At 46.0% G+C, this 20,022-nt stretch overlaps 1 protein-coding gene across 4 annotated transcripts in view; it reads right to left on the reverse strand.

The window, feature by feature from the left end:
* PARP4 (poly(ADP-ribose) polymerase family member 4) overlaps positions 1-20,022 on the reverse strand; it is a 1,744,976-nt gene that overhangs the window by 1,184,039 nt on the left and 540,915 nt on the right. For all 4 annotated transcript variants that reach the window (XM_069202293.1, XM_069202292.1, XM_069202291.1 and 1 more), the window contains exon 19: positions 1,708-1,754. In XM_069202293.1, coding sequence (XP_069058394.1) covers positions 1,708-1,754 — 47 coding nt within the window. The remainder of the gene's footprint in view (positions 1-1,707; positions 1,755-20,022) is intronic.

A 20,022-nucleotide genomic window follows, 5' to 3' on the forward strand; every position in this document is an offset into this window, starting at 1 on the left:
TTGTCAGCCATTGCCAGGGGTCCTACAATAGTCGAGACTGAAAAAGTGCTCTGTGCTCCAGGGTTGTGGTCACTGACTACCAACTCAAGACTGACTGCCAGATTCAAGACGGAAACCAGAAGGTCTGCATCCTACCAAGAAGAGATGCCTCAACACCACCCTAAAGGCAAGAGTCAAATCACTGCTGAGGAGGGGTGCTGGAGGTAGGCTGGAGGTACCCTTGCATGAAGGGGATCTTGAGGTACCCTTGCATTACAGGAGGGCAGTGAGGAACTATAGAGGAATAACTTAGTACTCTGTAACCGAAGGAAGGATCTGCATAAAAAGGCCTTGCAACCCTCATTACCTGCATTGTGCCACACATCAAGGTAATCCACTTCCTGAATCGCGAATTGCCTGGGAAAACTTTAATCTCCAAAACACAGAACTGTCTAAGAAGCACCTCTGATAATTCTGCAGCAAAAAAAATTATAAACGAGTTTGGTGGTTTGACCACCAGGGCGACACCTCAGCAGTTCAACAAGATAAAGTGTGATTCAACAAAATCACTGTTACAACTCAGAATGGGCTCCTCCTGAGGGGTATAAGGCAGAAGGCTGCCGTACTGGGACAAAGTCAGGTGCAGCCACTCTCACACACCTGAATGTGTTCCCCACAGTCCAGCTGACAACACAATGTGGGAGAAGCCCGCACATCAAAGTTTTAAAAGTGCAGTGTGCAGCCAAGGTTATGGGGGTCACAAGTAATTTTGGCCTACACTGAGGCTGCGCCAACAGTAACCTAAAGGCAATCAGACCTTTCCAGAATTATCAGTGCTTGAGTACTGCCTTCGGGGACGTGAAAGGAGATTGCACCCACTAGCCTTTGGAGCCACTGATTTTGTTTTTGCACTATTATTGTGATGTTCCCAATAATGAACTAGGGAGCAATGGCAATGATTCTGACTTGCCAGTGTTAACCGTATTTAATATTTTTTCTGCTGCATTTTAGACATGGAGTGTTTCGCTGTGTGCTGTGAATAAAATAGTTTTTCTTTTCAAGTAAAATTACTAGCCAGACAAAGCAATAGTTATTGTTGGTACCTACTTAACTGAGTTCAGAGTCTCTCCCCACACGACCTCCATGAGTAAGACTTTGACCCCTCTGTCTAGGTAGCAAAAGGATCAAGTGATAAAGGGCACCCTTGATGATCAGTTTTGCCTCCAAATAGTAAAGTAAGAACTGGATATAGCAGGTAATTGGCTGATGCTGTCATAGTTTGAGGCCAGTATTCCCCGAATGCCCTGGGCGCCCATTCACATAGATAACTGATTTATGAGCCTTTTCAATCTGGTTCTCCAAATATATGACTATCTTTGCAATACTGTTTATGTTGCTATTGACAGTGCACAAAGTCTACAATCTAAATATGACATTAAATATCATAATTTATTTATGAGTATGAGGACACATTTAAAAACGAAACATACACTAAATATTAGAGCTCAGTATCAACAGAGTTAATTTAAGTAACATATGCTTGGCATGACATTTCTTTCTATTTTAACCCAAAATGATAGAATTGACAATGCAGCCCTGACAACAACGGGATACTGTTTTATTTGGCTCCTTAATCATACATAAGATAGGTGACTGATTAGAAATTATTTCAGCTTCCTATTCAAGCACAGAAACATGTTTTTACCAAACGCAAAAGCATAAACTTACCCTTTTTTTGCATCTCCTTCTTTAATACAAATCTTCTCCACTGTATCCTTTCATAAGAAAAAACATAAAGAAAACAACTTAACAGATGTAACTCATGCACACAAAGCACAAAGAAAGAGTCAGTGCAACCTTATTTCTAATGCAATTGTCATACATTTGTGTTTTTAACTTTTTCTTACATCAATATCAGGCCTACCAGACCATTAGTTTACTTCACAGTGGTCTGATGAAGGGACACTCCTGTTAGTTAAATGTAAGCTGTCTGGGCACCCCAGGCTTCTAAGCTGCAACTACAGCTGTTTCACTTTTAATATTACTTTAGGAAGTCTGCTGAGATCTTAGCTCTCTCCAACTGTAGCCATTGTATTCTTTCTGAGCCATTAAATTTTATACTGCCTATGAATCAAAAGGAAAGGTAGGCAGTGAAGAAAAATACACCTAGCATGTTACCAAAGAAGGGTGTCAAAGCTTTGAGAACTTTTCATTCACCAAATCAAATTTATATAGTTCCTGGTCTGTGTTGCATGCAGTGAGTTAAGATACTTTCACCCCACCCAGTAGTATTTGGCTAAAGAAAAAGATTTTTAGTGAAGAAAACAGAATCTTGTTGGCGGGTCACAAAGAAATTATGTGCACACCCCACAACAACCTATCATAACTTTTAGAATTACATACCACATTTGCAGGTGAGAACGAAGGGTAATTATCATGTCACTCTAGCTTATTTTTATTGCCTTCACAGAAGAGGATAAGATCAAGAAAGAGTACTACATTTTCGTGTGTCTCTACAGTGCGTGTAAGTTACTTATCATTTGTAATGCTTTCTGGAGGATACTCTATCTAAACGCAGCGGCCTCACCTTGTGAATTTCCCCAGGGGGAGAAGCATGTGTGCGCCACCCATGTATGCCAAGCCCAACAGCAAACTGAATGAACCACTGCGTAGGTTCCCAAATTGGGATCTATTTAGATGGGCAGATCAGACCACAGAGTTGGAAGGTTGGAGGATGATGAGGAATCTGCAATAGATAGAGTATCTATCAGAAAGAGCATAACCAAAGGTAAGTAAGTTTTTCTTCTGATGGACACTTCTAACCACATAGTCTTCACTGTGTGAACATAAACCAAAGCAGTATCTCCCAAAGTGGGGGATCTGTGGAATGGTTCAGACTACAAAGTCCTGTAGCAATGCAGGGGCAAAATGCTTATTTCGACAGACTTGACTGTCGAGGCAGAAGAGCCCCATAAACATGCCCTAATGCCCATATAGCTGCCTGTCAAATATCCAGGACTGGCACTCTGCATGCCAATGCAATGGTAGCAGCCTTGTTCCTGGCGCAATGAGCTGTTAAGCCTTCTGGACGTTTCTTCCTAGCCAATGCTTAGAAAATCTTAAGGCAGAGGACTATCCATCAAGAGATGATCCATTTCTGAACAGCATAGTCCTTCTTCACCCTATAGAACCGCACAAATGCTGATAATCCGTCTGATGTTGCTTGGTATGATTAATGCAAAAAATGTGTGTTCTCCTGAGTTTCCAAACAATGGAGTCGGACAAAGATAATGCTGGAAGAGTGACGGCTTGTCCAGCATGAAAAGGCATTATCGCTTTTGGTTTGAATGCAGCTTGAGTCATTAACACAAGTTTGTCTGGAAAAAAGGTGGCTTAGTGAGGTTAGACTGAAAGGCCTGGAGTTCACACATTCAGTGTGTTGATATTATCACAGCCAGGAAGACTGTTTTTAAGGTGCGTGGGTGCAATGGACAATTGTGCATTGGTTCAATAGAGGTACATATCAGAAATGTGAGAACCAGATTTAAATCCCACTGTCGAATGACAAAGGGCTTAGGTGGAAATACATCCAGTAAAGCTTTTAATGCATCACATCCGATTATTTGACCAAGTATCTTTGGTCTGGAAAACTTAAAAAGGCTGATTGGGCAATAGGTAACCTTTAACTGTGCCCATAGAAAGACCTTGCTGTGCCAAACACTGGGCAAACAATAACACATCTAACAGTTCTACCTGCAATGCCATCTACTGCACGAGCCAACACTTGTTGTGGGCTCCTGGCTTTCAAAATGACACAAACAACCACAGAAGGAAAATCAAAGGAAGTTAACTATTGCAGCTAAATTTCATCATATGGAGTAGTAGGATACGCAGGCTCGTGTGCAAGACTCTCCCCTGGTGCGATAGAAGGTCCTTCCAAAGTGGCAGTATAATCAGAGGGCAGATATTCAAGCACAGAAGTTACAGATACCACACTCTTCTGGCTCGTCCAATTTGGAGCCACTAGGTTGACTTGGGATTGGTTGTTCTTTATCTTCTTCAGAACTCGGGCAGGAAAGACAGTGGAGGGAAAGCTCTAGGTGGAATGTGTCTCCGAGAAAGAGCTCAAACCAGGGTTCTTCCTACTGCCAGACCATGCCCTATCACACCTCCGAGTGTAATTGTCATTTGTGGTTCTCTAGATGCCACCAGCTGATTCAGCTAGTTCAAGAGGTGCATAGGACCCAGGAACGTACCGCACCATGATTTTTGCAGAACCATATGGCAGTGGTATTGTCTGTGAGAAAATGCTGCATTGGTCCCTTTATGGAGGGCAGGAAGGCCTTCAACACCAAGTGAATCGCTTGGAGCTCCAGCAACTTGATCTGGAGATGGGTCCCCGCTGGAGACCTCTATGTCTCCTGGATGATCTCCACAATCTAGTAGCATTGCATTGGGAATCACTGTTAACTCTTGGGTGGGTAGGGAAAGGGTTATGCTGCTAGTCCAAATGAGGTTGACAGGTCACCACTGAAGGTTTTTGATGCCTCTTCCTACACCTGTATGGAAACTGATAGGTTCCCTTGGTGCTGGGCCTATTGAGACTTCAGATACTTCTGTAATGCATAGTCGAAGAGCAAGATGTTAGTAGGCCAAGAAGCCTCAGAGCCATCAAAACAGACCCAGAAAAGAGGCTGAAACAAAGGGATCATAGATCAACGTTGGTCCAGTGGAAAAGCTTGAAAGCAGAAAATATCCAGGAGGGCCCCAATGAAGGGAAGCCTCCGAAAAGGAGTCAGGTGTGACTGAGAACCCCAATGATGTCAAGAGGTGTGCTGTGGTTTAGAGAAGATCCGTAACTAACTGTGGCACTTAACAGACAGTAATCGAAGTAGGAGAAGACTGGTACCCCCAAAGTCCATAGATGGGCAGCTACAACAACCATCATCACTGAGAACATACGAGGCACTGGGAGTGGCTGGGAAGTATAAGGTTTCACTCTACTGGTAAACACCTGTACCACCAAATTTTCAGAGGTTGGATGCTGAGTTAAATCCAGGTCACACCTAAAGAAGGTGCATGGCAGCAGGGGATTTGTCAGGTGACTGGTGGTCAGATGGTTTAGCCTAAGTGCCCAGTTGGGTGTCAATAAGGGCTTCACTGAAGGGCAAAAGAGTTCAGTCAGTTTATGGGCATGCTGCTGAATCTCTGTTTACACATTGCTCTTTACATCCACAGAGGTGGAGGTCAAGGGCCTCAGCAGTCTTCTTGATCACAGTAGCAAAAAAAGTACTTTTTTCTGTTGCTGATTCTGGGGGAGAAACATTCCCAGTATTCAGTGAGGTATCCAGCCCAACGGCATTCAGTAGGTCCATGTAGTAGTTGTTGTCATCATAGGGTGAGGCGAACTCTTACCCAGTCCCACGCTGTTGTCTCCATATTGCTGGTTCTGGTCTGAGTCCTAGCCAAAATATTTGTGTCCTCTTTGTGATGGGCTGTGCAGTAGTGGAATAGTGTCAGAGTCAGATGGATTCCGTATAGGCTGCAGCACACCAAGATCTGGATGTGGCCTTGGTCGAGACACCACGTCTTGGAGTCGGGCACAATGATGGGCTGCATATCCACCTCCAACATCGGTGTCACCGTTGACGGCCCAGCGGCCGGAGCAGATTTTGGTGCCAGTCCGGGGCCACAGCCAGGTTCAGATGGTGCTGAATGCAAACCTGTCAGCAGTAATCTGCTGATCCTTGGGGCCTAAAGGAGCACCAGTGACACCAGAAACATGCCAACGATGAGCAGCATGGCCTCTCAAAAGGCTTCAACCTGCTGCAACATCACATCTGAATCTGGAAATACAGGGTTCATTGGCACCATGGATGGAACTGCCTGGGGGGTGCCAGAGAGCCGGAGCTTCAGATGGCCACACTCCTGTGAGACTCCTACAGTCGGGGGTCAATATCTACCATCAATATGCCTCATTTGGATTTAGTCTGCCTCAATGAGGTGCTGGGCACCTCCCTGATGCTTTGGCAGACAGAATTGAGCTGCTTTTGGCACTCTCAGCTTTATGCACCAGGCGTTATTCACTAAGCAGCCTGTCAGGAGGAAATCATGGCAGCCACCAGAGCAACTGCTGCTGCCCAGCAGCTCTCTATCAGGGTGTTTCATAGCTGGTCCCAGCGGAATTTCACTCACCATTTATGTCCCGCTGTGGAGTCGGGTGGAGAGGAGTACACCCCCTGCTCACGAGGCAGGCTACCCTCTGGAATTCGCAAGGAGCGTTGTTGAGGCTGCTAGTTGCTGCAGTGAGGCCTGGTGCTCGCAGTGCCAGTTACTAATTTGTCGCTCATGGTCCAGGGGTGGCATGAGCGAGCCTGTCCATGAGGGGATGCGCGGTTGCCTGTGCCACCTATGTTGGGCCTCAGGAGACTCTACTCTTAAATATTACAGCTGGTGAGTGCTTGTTTTCTCCTTTTTTGGCCTAATGTTCCAGAGGCTTTACTGATTGCAGGACTTGACTCTGGTAGCTGTAATGGCTGGCTGGGGACACTGAGGACTAGAGAGTAGCTATGAGAGTCTCATCAGAGCTCCCACGTCTGCCACCCATGTCTGATCCCGGACGCTCTCTGGGATCTTCAGTGTGGGCTGATGTTGCGACTGTTGCCCCTGTGATTTTGCAGATGCCTGCTTTGCTGAGTTACACGGTGGAGGGCCTGAGACTCAGGACAAGGCGCTACCACATGACTTTGTCCATTGAGAGGCTGGCTGACTGGGAGGCAGCTGTGGATAAAGGGCCCAGGAGATTGGGAGGTACTACTCTTTTACTGTCTACAATACCTCGCATCCTTGAATTTTGTGATTCCAGGTGTACGGTGTGTCATTAAAAAGGTCAAGAATAAGATTATAAGACCAAAGAAAAAAAAAAAGGGAGAACAATAACATTCTATGACATCTCAACCTGTGGAAGTAAGCACATGTGAAAAACACTATAAAACAGGACACCATAGAAAGAAGCTAATCCATGTTAGAGCATAGAATAAACTGCTCCATGGTAGCATGTCAATCATATGTCATAAGCAACTTAACCACAGTAAATCCTTTTATCTAGAAGGAAAGCTAATTTTGTACTGAAGAAAAAGACTAAGGCCCTCATTCCAACCGCGGCGGTCAATGACCGCCGGGTTGGTGGACCGCGGGAGCACCGCATTCCGACCGCGGCGGTAAAGCCGCGGTCGGACCGGCAACACTGGCGGTCTCCCGCCAGTGTACCGCCGCCCATTGGAATCCTCCAAGGCGGCGCAGCTAGCTGCGCTGCCGAGGGGATTCCGACCCCCCCTACCGCCATCCAGTTCCCGGCGGTCCGCCCGCCGGGAACCGGATGGCGGTAGGGGGGGTCGCGGGGCCCCTGGGGGCCCCTGCAGTGCCCATGCCACTGGCATGGGCACTGCAGGGGCCCCCGTAAGAGGGCCCCTAAATGTATTTCACTGTCTGATTGGCAGACAGTGAAATACGCGACGGGTGCAACAGCACCCGTCGCACCTTCCCACTACGCCGGCTCGATTACGAGCCGGCATCCTCGTGGGAAGGGAGTTTTTCCCTGGGCTGGCGGGCGGTCTTTTGGCGACCGCCCGCCAGCCCAGGGAAAAACTTAGAATACCCTCCGCGGTCTTTCGACCGCGGAGCGGTATTTCGGAGGGGGGAACTCTGGCGGGCGGCCTCCGCCGCCCGTCAGGGTCAGAATGACCCCCAAAGTATTCAAATAGCCACGAGGAAGAACATCCTCATCAGGAAAAAGAAATGGCGAAAAGACAACTGTAAGAAAAGGGATACAAAATGGTAAGAACATTGGTAAAAACTCATCCTTGTCTGCATAACTGAAATTATGTTCGATACCCTGAAAATGTTCTGAAAACAGAAGCGGTCTAGAAAAATGTGAAGAGACAAAAATACAGAAAAAGGTATGTGAGCCGTACCATATTGCACTACCAAGGACTACAAGAGGAACCACTGATTAGGGGTCAAGAACCATAAAAAACATGAAATGCAGAAGCTATGTGAACATGAGCAAATGGTTTTAAAGGTGAACAGCAGTGCCCAAGATAAAGGTACTCGTTCCTTTAAAGGAATGAAAATCCATGTATGAACAGTTGAGCAAGACTGTGGAAATGACCAAGCATTGTGATCATAAAGACAAGAAAACGTGAATAAGAAAGACTGCCCATGATCGCATGAAAGTAGCAGCCACTGAGCTAGTGGATATACATCTATCCATTCCTAGATATTGACCGTAATTGCAGGTTCCATGCTGTTGGATCACAGAGCAGCATAACTGGCCATGGAGCAGAACCCCTCACCATAGAAAAGTAGATCCCAATCAGACCTAAATCAAAAGGTGACATAATAGAGTATCTCGTGCAGAGAAAACAGACAGTTGCCCCAATGAAGAGAACAAGACAATATCATATGGCATCTAAAATACTTTACCCCCAGGAAACGTAGGAAATATAATAAAAACATCATCAAGATGAATAAAATACACATCTACTGACAAAGGAGGGAAGAACCAACACCTATGTAGTGCCAAGTAGATAAGTATATATAAAAACATGTGCACAAATACATACACATAGATATATATAACACCCATAGATGTATATATATTTGTCACTTAATGTGATTAAACTTTTTTTTCAAGCAAGAAGGGTCTTGGATCGAAGTGGAAAAAGAGGTCTACATAGTATCAAAGGATGTAGTTTCAATGATGAAAACTATAAATCTGACTAGATTCTTAGGAAACAATCAGGCTGGATGTAATGAATATATCCAAACACAACACACCTCCAATGATGAACTAAACTACAACAATAGAGTCATGTAAAGTGAAAGCAATTGTACCTATATATAAGATATCAATAATAAACCTGGCCACATATGACAGATATAATATCCTCATAGAGAAGAAGGACCCCTGAAAAGGTGCAAAATCCTTCCAAATGGAAGGAAGTGTTGCACAAACGTGCAAGAAATATAAAAGAACTTCAAAATAGTTTAATAACAAGAAGTCTATGTAATAGACCAAGCAGAATTGACAAAGAGATACATCTCTATGAAGATGTATTATGGACTGACTGAAGTCGGGAAAAGAAATAAGAATGTGCAAAGAACATTTTGACACTAAAGAAAAGTCTACACCAGTGTATAAGACCAAAACAAGGAAGGTCTGAAAATCCTGCAGAAGAGAGTGATATCACAGGAAAAAGATAATGTACCCGTCAAAATGTTAAGAACCACAGCTAACCTATTTGACAGTACAAGGGGACGTAGTAACCAATTCTCTAAGTGGTATAGAAAACCCAAGCTGGTAATATCCCCAGTTCCCTATAAGGGATACTAGTAAAATAGTATAAATGCAAGAATTTGAAAAACTAACTGCCATAGGAGAAATGGGAAAACTCCCCCATTAAAGATGAAACCAGGTAGAAATGCTGTTTAGAATACTAGCATAAGACGCAAGCACTCCACTTAAAGTATGATATATGTAGGAAGCTGGCCTGGTGTGTGGTGAGCACCTCTGGTGTTATCAGCTTATATCAGGTCCAGGGATCCCCTATTAGTGAAGTGTATGCAGTGTCTGGGAAGCCATGGCTCTCCAGAGGTAGCTGTGGATAAACAGCCAAGGCTTATCTAGGAGGCATGGAAAGCTTATGCAATATCGCTATAGTCACACAGCACTTACACACATGAAAGAACCACAAGGTGTTACAAAAATAAAGGTACTTTATTAGGCTAACCCAAATACTAGAACACTGAATAGGCAGTCCCCCAACTGGAGGTAAGTAAACACACTAGTATATACACATTAGCAATCAGTAAATAGCCTAGATGGCAATAAGCACTGGAAAAAGCAATAGCAAATAGTGAGGGCCCTAGGGGAAGGTCAAACCATATACTAAAAAAGTGGAATGTGAAAGGCAGTCCCCTTCCCAAGGAAGAGGAATCAGTAGAAGGGAGCTGGAGGAACTAGGAACCCCAAGAGGTGAGTACTGGAGTGATCCCCAGCAACCAGGAGAGCAGAGTTAAGTGCCTGGTTTTCCACAAAACCAACAGGAATACTTCAGAAAAGGATTATGCAAGACCCAACCAAGACTGGAAGAACCCAAAGATGGATCCTGACAGAAGAGGACCTGCAAAGGAAGGGGACCAAGTCCAGTTCGAGATGGAGTGTCCGGTTGTGGCGGGAGCCACCACTCATCCTACAGTGGACGTAGGACAAGGTCAACAGTGGACAAAGAAGGTCAGCAGTGCAGCACAGGAGCTGAAGAGGCGTCCTAGAAGTGATGTCCCACGTCGGCGGTCAAGATGCAATCGGTCAGTGGTGCTGCAAAACCACCAACAAGCCTTGGCAAATGCAAGAGATGGAGAAGAAGGTCTGCAAGGCTGAAGACGACCAGCAAGGTCCAAGGGACTTGATCCACAGAGGGGAGCCTGGGGTGACTCACAGAAGCTGGAAGAGTCACGAGACAAGAAAGTAGCCCCCACAGGCAACCCACTGGCAGCATGCCCGGGAGTCACGTATTGTCCACTCAGCACACTTGAAGAGGAGCCCCATGTCGCTGGAGCAACAGGCAGGAGACTGTGCTTTGCAGGAAGGAGTGCTGGGGGCCAGGCTACACGGAGCCTGAAGATTCCTTGGAGGAGGAACAAACAAGCCTTGGCAGCTGCAAGAGTAACGATGCACAGGGGAACTGTCCTGCAAGGAAAGGAAAGGGCTTACCGTCTCCCAAGTTGGACAACTGGTAGAGAGGAGCAAGGGGACCACTCCAGAACACCACCTGTGATGCAAGATCCACACAGCTCCGGAAGAGAGAAGATCCATGCAGCCAGTCGTCGTTGTAGTTGGTGCCTGTGGATGCAGGTGAGTGACTCCTTCGCTCCAAGTGAGATTCCTTTTTACTTCTTGTGCAGGCTCACTGTCCTTACAGGATGCACAACCGGGGAAATGTTGCAGTTGTTGGAAGGAGATGGAGAAACAATGTTGCAGAGAGGAGTCGTAGCTGAAGTTGCAGATGGTTGGTTCCAGGAGGGTCCAGTTGCAGTCCAAGTGGCCAGAAGATGAAGTAAACGATGCAGCGGAGTCCTGTTGGAATCTAGCACATCGACTCTGAAAACCCACCCAAGAGGGAGACCCTAAACAGCCCAGGAAGAGGGATTGGTCACCTGGCAGGGTGACCACCTATCAGGAGGGGGCTGTGACGTCACCTACCTGACCTGGACACTCAGATGCTCCCAGGGGCCTCTGCCCACCTTGGAATCAAGATGGCAGAATCAAGTGGCCACCAGGAGGAGCTCTGGGCACCACCCAGAGGGTGGTGATGGACAGGGGAGTGGTCACTCCCCTTTCACTTGTCCAGTTTTGCGACAGAGCATGAACCAGGGTCCCTGTACTGCTGCAAACTGATTTACGCAAGGAGGGCACCAAATTCGCCCTTCAAAGCATACCAGTGGCTAGGGGAGAATACCCATCCCAAGACACCTAACACCTATTTCCAAGGGAGTGGGTGTTGCCTCCCTCTTCCACAGGAAATCCTTTGTTCTGCCTGAGCTGGTCAAGCAGCAGTAGTGCAGAAACCTGTCTGAGGGATGGCAGCAGCGTGGGCTGCCTGGAAAACCCCAGAAGACTGGTATGAGCAATGCTGGGGGTCCTCTAAGGAGCCCCCAGAGTGCATGGAATCATACAACCAATGCTGGCAACAGTATTGGTGTATGATTCCGACATGTTTGATACCAAACATGCCAGGTTCAGAGTTACCATTATGTAGCTGGACGCCGGTAGTGACCTATGTCCAGTACACGGGTAAAGTGGCTTCCCTGTACTCACAAAGCCCAGTGTAATGGAGCTGGAGTTCGTCGGGCACCTCTGCTCATGCAGGGGTGCCCTCACACACAGGTACCTGCCCCCTGTCCTCTGGGCTAGGAGGGCCTACAATAGGGGTGACTTACAGTGACCTGGTGCATGCTCCTTTTCACGCAGGCTGCAATGGCAGGCCTGCAGACACATTTTGCATGGGCTCCCCTGGGTGACATAACACATGCTGCAGCCCATGGGGATCCCCTGGTGCCCCAATGCTCTGAGTACCTAAGTACCATATTCTAGGGACTTATATGGTGCACCAGTATGCCAATTGTGGGGTGTGCAAAGTCCTAAGCAACCTAATTTAGAGGGATAGAGCACAATCACTGGGTTCCTGGTTAGTAGGATCCCAATCAAAACAGTCAAAACACACTGACAGCAGGCAATAAGTGGGGGTAATCATGCCAAAAAGACAGTACTTTCCTACGATATATAGCAGGTAACAACTGTTAAGCATAAGCTTGTCTTCAGAGTCAAGCAAACTATATCACCTTACGTCAGGTGTCCACAAAAGATAACCTCTAATTGAAGCAGAAATCACCACTTTACATCATGTAATGACAATAAAGAAAGAAGCATCAAACATCAGGCATGAAAAAGACCTTAGAGTGTTAGAGCCCCTCATTAGTGCAATAACAAGCCAGGGAAACTCAGCACCTGGCAAGAAGGAACACCCACCGGGCATACCAATGAAGCATAACGGGATAACTGAAAGCCTCACTGCCCTGCAGAAGCAAGACTGACGTAAGGAACAATGAAAAACAAGCAACAGCACAGTAGCAATGGAGAAACCAAAGGATGGAGAGAAAAATGGAGGGACTCCAAATCAGGGAAAGTCTATCCCTATCAAGCTCCCATTGGCATGAAATGGAGCTTATCCACACATGCTTACTTCTGGATAGTCAATTTCGGGAGGAACTTAGGCAAGAAATTGTTGACTTCTTCACTCGCAACGAAGACTCAGTACCTCTGCAGGTCACGACATGGGAGGCACTCAAAGTCACGATTCAAGGCTTCTGCCTTGCAAGGGCAGAGGAGTGCTACGCTCATTACGCAACCATCTTGCCCAACTTGAGGGAGGACTTAAGCAGCTAGAAGCCTGACTGTGAGGCGCTGATGAACCTGTGTTGCAACAGCAGCTTAAAACAGTGTTATCTGAATACGGGAAGTTGCTGAGAGAGAATGTAGATATTGAGGTAAATATGCTACGGCCTAGGTGTATGGTGCCTGGGGTCCACTTTTGCCACTATGACTCAGCTGCAACTGGCCACCAAGTGAAATTTTGGGGAGCCGGGACAACTTGGGATAGCTACATATTGATACCCCAGGTATACTTCGCACTTTTTCATCATTCTATGTTTCCCTTTATACCTCTAAGAGGGAGAAAACCATTCACATGGACTCCTATTTGGAAGATGTGGCATTGGGCTGGTTGAGTGATGCACAGAGGATTTTTTTATCCCAATACTTTTCCCTTGACAAGATCAGAGATGCGGTTATGGAATTACAGGCTAGTAAGTCACCAGGACCTGCCAGTCAATCAGCTGATTTCTATAAGGCCTATGTAGACCTCCTGGTGCCCGTCTTGGCCTCTGCTATCCAGCAAGGCAAGAGGGAGGCTCCCACCAACCCCCATGCACGACGCTCTGATCATCACCCTAGCCAAGCCAGGCAAACCTGATTGTTGTGAATCATATATGCTGCTATCTCTTATTAACTGTGATGTTAAAATTCAAGCCAAAGTGCTGATGAATCGTATGTCCCTCCTTATGATTTTTTTGGTTGATCCACACCAATCAGACTTTATTCCTGGTAACTCCACTTCCCTAAATTTGCGAACCTTCTTTGCAGTGTTGCAAGATATGAATGCTAACCTGGCTGCAGTGGCAGTTTTTTAGATGCCACCAAAGTCTTGGACTTCATTGAGTGGGATTTTTTTAATGGCTGTTTTGTGTCGGACGGGACATTATAACCCTTTGTTGGCCTGGATTGCTCGCCCCTATGCACATCCTGTTGCTTGAGTTTGGATTAACAAGGCGGTCTCTTCTCCCTTTGTCATCACTAGAGACACACAGGAGGGCTGCCTGCTTTCACCCTTACTTTTTTGTCCTTGCGATAGAGCCCTTGGCCTCTTCTAAGCTGCACCAATGTTGCCGCAAGTATGTGTTTCACTACCCTACCAGACATCTCTTGATCTCTCTATGTGGTCGATATGACCCTATTTCTGCGTGACCCCCATATAACTCTAAATGCTGTCCAACCGAGAGTTTGTCTGTTTCAGAGGGTTGTCAGGTCAAGTCATTCTCTCTAATTATGCTACAGCATTGTCTGTACTCACTGATCAAATTACTCGCTAGATTTCTCCCCCTCTGCCGCTGGCAGGCCGCATTCCGTTAATGAAAACCGTGATACTGCCTAAATTCTTATATCTGTTTCTAAAGATGTCCCTCCAACTAAGCCGCTCTTTTTTACAAGAGCTAAAGACTCAGATGATAAGGTTAGCATTGGCTGGCAAACAGCCTTGGCTGTAATGGGATAGTTTGACCTTGCCATTTTCCAAAAGGGGAGTTTAAAGCTCCGGACATGGAGCTGTACTACCTATGTGCTCATGCTCACGGTGCCACACACTGGCACAAACCTACTCCATTTCTCCCTCAATTTGCAGTGGAATAGGGACATATGACCCCTATCCCCCTTCCTTGTTTCTAGGCTTGTTTCTGATGATTCTATGGGGTTGCATGCACCTCGACTGCCTGCCCCAAAAGATGGGTAAATCACTTATATATTCCCTCCTCATTCCACTTCCTTATCACCCGTTGCTACCTTTTACTCATGAGTTGCCATGTAGACTCCTGCTTCAGAGACTCAGATTTCGGCGATGGGAGGACCTTTTTCAGGATGGCTCCTTTATATCCCGGACAGATTTCTTTGGTGATGAGCAGGCATCTCCCCTGGATATTTTCTTGTATATTCAGTTGTGTCAAAATGCTCAGGCAGCCACCTCTGAGTTCCCAGATGAGCCTCCCACCTTTAATACCCTCCACACCATGCTCCAAGTGGATACGCCAAGGCTTATAATCTCACTCTTACATCGCACAGCACAGGTTGAACGCCTGTGTACTTGAAGGCTAGCGTATACGCATGGTTGTTGTGCACAATTTGGGCGGTGGCCCCTAGTAGTTGACTATGCATCATTCATTATAAATTCCTCCATAGGATATACTATATGCCAGCATTGTACCGACTTTGCTCAGACAATCAATAAGTGTGACAGGTGTGGGTCTGATAGAGCAGATGTCCTTCATCTAGTTTTGTCCTGTGGACTGATACAGGCTTAATGGGGCAAGGTGAATGCTGCACTTACTGACATGATTGTGCAGGCATAGTACTTACCCCACTCTTGGCTCTCTCAGGACACATGGGGGGCAATTCAGGCAGGTTTCCAGGAGTATGTGGCGCTGGCACTTCTATTGGCGAAACGTAGGGTAGCCTGCCGTTGGGGATGTGGGACACCGAAATTCAAGGACTGGCTCTCTGACCTTATTGCAAAGAACTGCCCTTCTATGACGAGCTGCTTCCTCCGTCTACACCTACGGATATTTGGTACCCATGCGCAACTATTTGCTTCTGCATTGCCCATCGGCATACAATGGGGAGGAGTCTGTGGACACGGTGCAAAGCATTGCCCCTGAGAGGCCTGAAGACTTGATTTAGCGATTGTCTATTCGTTTTACATATTTACCAAGTACCCTCTAACCGTTAAATTAATTTGTGTCTCTTCTAAGTGATGCTTCCAGTTTTTTGAACTGCAATGAACATTTTCTTTACTCAGCTATGATTGTATGAGAGGGGAGATTTCTTTCATGTTATTTTATTCCATGGAAAAGTGTGGGCAGGAGGATGGGGGACAGAGGTTATGCGCACAATAAATTCACAGCACACCTACTGCTCATTTTTTTTATAAAGGATGTAATTGGCTCCTTGCTGGAACCAAGGCAAGATCTGGAGGCATGATGACACCCTTGCACCTTCTCTAGAGAATGAGATTGGTGGGAAGTGCCAGAGACCCACTTGGACGTGAAATGTTTTTTCTTCAACCTGTCCGAAGACTTTAAACGCGAGGAAGATCTGTATCAGGAACAATTTTGGGAGTGGAGCTGAGCTTTCCAGTATATTGTTATGCAGAGCTTTGCGTTTTCTCGTGGCTTCTAAATTTACCTGGAAACAGCTGTTGCAGGGTTGGTGTCATGCAACAAACCTAAGCACTAAAGGAACATCTGGTGGGTTTCTGTCACCAATGTCTGCTTGAACAGTCCCAACAAAGTTTAAGCTCTGTCATTTTATGGGGTGACATCCCTTGCACACTAGTAGTAAATTTACAAGACAGAAGAAACACAGCTCCAGATATAAAAGCAACTGATGTCAACATGCATGGGTGGCAGTATGTGGCTCCATTTGTCACTTTCAGAGTGAAACGGCATCGATGTGGAGCCATGCGTCAGTAGCATCCAGCGATCAGGAGCACTGCTTTTGATTTTTCTACATCCAGTTTAGTGCCTGGAGAACTTCACAGGGTGAGGAATCTGAGGTCAGAAATACCCATCAGAAGTCTTGATATGGAGAAAGGTAACCTTTAAGTTTGGATAGAGGGTTTTAAAATTATTTCTCATCTATCTGTCGTCAGTTAGATTTATCCATTTCAGGAAATCCTAAGACTGATCCCAAGAACAACCGTATCAACTGGAATGCCCCTTCCAGACTGCTCCGCTTGTCCCAAACAGTCATTCGCCAACGTACCCGCATAAAAAAGTCCTGGTGGAAAATCATTTTTATACCTGGCAGCAAAAGGATGGAACACCTCACCACCGCACCTTAGACAGTCACCATCGCTGCTGCAGTTCAGAAAGGAACTCAAGACCTGGCTCTTCGACTGATCCATGAGGTCAACCCTCAGCACCTTAAGACCCTATGGATGAGTAGTGCACTTTACAAGCTCATGATTGCTTGATTAGATAACAATAACAAGAAATCCATGAGCACCTACAAATATCAGCTTTGGATTTTTTTTTTAGGCCTTAGCCATCAAGAAGCCTGCACAATGGCTATGCAGATATCTCTAAAAAGACAGACCTGTCTTCTGCAAAAATCAGCATTTAAATATCCTCAGGTTTTGCAGGAGCATATGATCAAGTCTATCTGCAAACGGTAACATGATTGTCTCATTTAAAAGTATCAACTTCCCCTAGAATAAGGAAGGCGTACGTCATTCTAGCATGGCTGAGACAGAACTGCTTTGCTTGAGCTTGTTGCGCTTCAACCCCAAGGTCCCTCCAGCATGTCCTCTGGTTCCTCCACAACCCAGGGGCAGACAGAGTCGGATAATAATGCAATACATGCAGAGCTGGAGTTTGTCACCTCTAGAAGAGCTTAAATTGCCCAAAAGCAAGCATACATGGATATACTCTCTCAACAGCGTCCACAGTGATTTGCATGTGCAAAGAAGTAAAAACAACTGTAGCAATAAAGAAAATATGGAAACCAAAAATAGATTCATTATCCAGCAGGGTCTTTATGGTGGAAAAAGATATGCAAAAGGTGGGGGCCCGTATGGAGGTGCTGGAATTATCCAGTATATACATGGAATCGTCAACAAGGGCTATGTCTTTGTTTAGGAATTGTGTGGCAATTGTGAAATGGAGGTTCCACTGAAATCATTGGCTAATGCACTCCAAGGTTCGTAGGTACGCAACAGAATTAATGGTGACTTGTACAACCTGGCTTCCATGGTATTGATCAACTTGTTGAACTGCCTAAAAGGAACAGGGATGGCACACATTGACAGGGCTTTGCATCTGCCTCCTAAGGTGTCATCTGGAAGACAGCAGAGTGGTGAAACTTATGTTAGTCCTACAATGTGCCCTGTGAAAGCTGCTCTGGTGTAGAAGAAGCTGTGGTGGCTCGGAAACAAACAGATGAGCACAGCCCTGGTGGACAATCTGTAGGACCCATATGGAGGATCCAGAATGTCGAATCCTACCTCTCAAAGGGTGGCTATATACTGCTAAAAGCTAAAGTGGCTTGAAGGCTGTTGACACAGGGAATGGGAATGGGAAGATTGGTGCACCAGTGACCATCCCATAGCCTATCTGATCCCCCAGCCATGAAAGGTCAGAGGTGATTGTAGCAGGGGCGGAGGGATCAGCCGTTGCCTACATGGCAACGTAGGATCCATCAAAAAAGGTATATCCACCAGAGAGGCCAGCACAACTCCAGAAATCCTGTGTAACATATCTGCATATTGCAAAGGAGCAGCACACAAGTTCTAATTGCCTATCCCAAACAAGAGGGGGCTTTGGGGAATGAATTAGGGCTTACCTTGCTAGTCAACCTCAGCTACTAAACTTTCAGGAGGATTATGCTGCATAAACAAATCAGCGCCCCTAAGTCTGTGCAGTCTGGCCTCCAGCATGTTCACTGGTGGAAAGGAACAGAGTATGAACCAAGTGCCCATAAGAATTCAGTTATGGCTTCATAGACTGGTAGCAAGAGCTCAGGGGAAGCCAGTCAAGCTGTAGAATTTAATTAAGTACATCTGCTTTAACTTCAACAGAAAGAAGGTGTAGACCCAAGACCTTAGTACCACATTAGATGAATACAGCTAAGTAAACACTCTTTTCCTTTAGCAGCCCAATGGGGGAATAAACTTGTATTGGGGAAATTATGATGCCACTGTCTCCTACAAATTCACATATAAACTGTCATTATCATATTGTGGCAGTTAATCGTCCCTATCATCATCATTGTCATCTCATAGTGGTGGAAAATTCTAGTCAGAATTGGAACAGAAAAGCTGGTAAATCATCTGTGAATGGCTCCAAGGTTGAGAGTGTTTTTGTCTGAGTCAGGCTGTACAGGAATTGGGTGCACCAGAGATGAGTCGGAGCTTGAACTCAGTGGGGTTTGAGATTGATTCAGCTTAGTGTCAGACCATGGAGTCACCAGAGAATCTCCCACTAGGGCTGGCCACCATCAAGTGGGCATTAATGAAAGCGTAGGGGTTGGTGCTGGAATGGAAGACCGCACTGGAGTCAGTGCAGACAATGAACCGCACTGGAGTCAGTGCAGACAATGAGGCGAGTTCCAGGGTCTCAAATGGTGCTGAGGACGGATCCACAAGTGATAAGGTTCCAGAAGTATGCAGCATGGTCTCCTTAAAGGGCTTGCCCTACTTTGGTGTCCCCAATGGCCCAGAGAAACGCGGCAAGCATTGAGATCAACTGTGGGATCTGCTCCTCAATCTGAGATCAGAAGCGAGATCAAGCAGCACTGTGATGCCCTTAAGACTTCTCTTTATAGAGATAGTGGCAGGATGGGATCGGGCCCCGCTTTCCCTTCTTGTGTTAATGCTTCAGCTTGGACTTTTAGTTACTCAATAACCTTGACCGCAATAGCCGAATAGCTGTGCATCCTCAACTTAGGGAAGGAGTGGGAATTCAGTGGTTTCTTTCGATGCTCAATAATGTAAAAGTTCCCTTAACGGTCCCTGAATGGTGTTGGATGCATGAAGGCACATTCACTAAATGACTTGAAGTCATGCCGTGAGCCCTAGTGCCAGAGGCACACCTCATGCAGGTCCATTGCCTACATCAGTTTATGACAGTCATGGCTTGGTTTAAACCTTGTAGGTTTAGGTGGGGACATTGTTCTCTTGCACACTGGAATTCAGTTTAAAAAACTTGTCACCGACATTAAGGGAAATCTGCGTTCAAAGGCATGGAAGAAAGGAAAGGATGCTGGCATGCAGGAGTGGTGCTTGTATGGAGCTCTGCTCTATCACTTTAGGGGTAGAAAAAAGTCAATACAGCACCACAGCACACCACCTAGTGGTGCACAGAAGCACTGTTATGAAAACATCCAGATTCAGTCCAGCACCAAGACAATGCTCAAAAGGTGAGGAATCTGTGGTAGAAATATCCATCAGAGCTGCTGGGCACAGATGGTGCCAGAAGACAAGTAACTGTAAGCCACCAAAAAGAAATAAGAACTAAACAACAAACATGTTTTGTATCACAGTAGTGCTCTTTTTGGTGGATGCTCTATCTAACTGCAGATTTCTCACCTTAAAATACTCC

The sequence above is a fragment of the Pleurodeles waltl genome, chromosome 8 (assembly GCF_031143425.1).
Source record: "Pleurodeles waltl isolate 20211129_DDA chromosome 8, aPleWal1.hap1.20221129, whole genome shotgun sequence".
NCBI lineage: Eukaryota > Metazoa > Chordata > Amphibia > Caudata > Salamandridae > Pleurodeles > Pleurodeles waltl.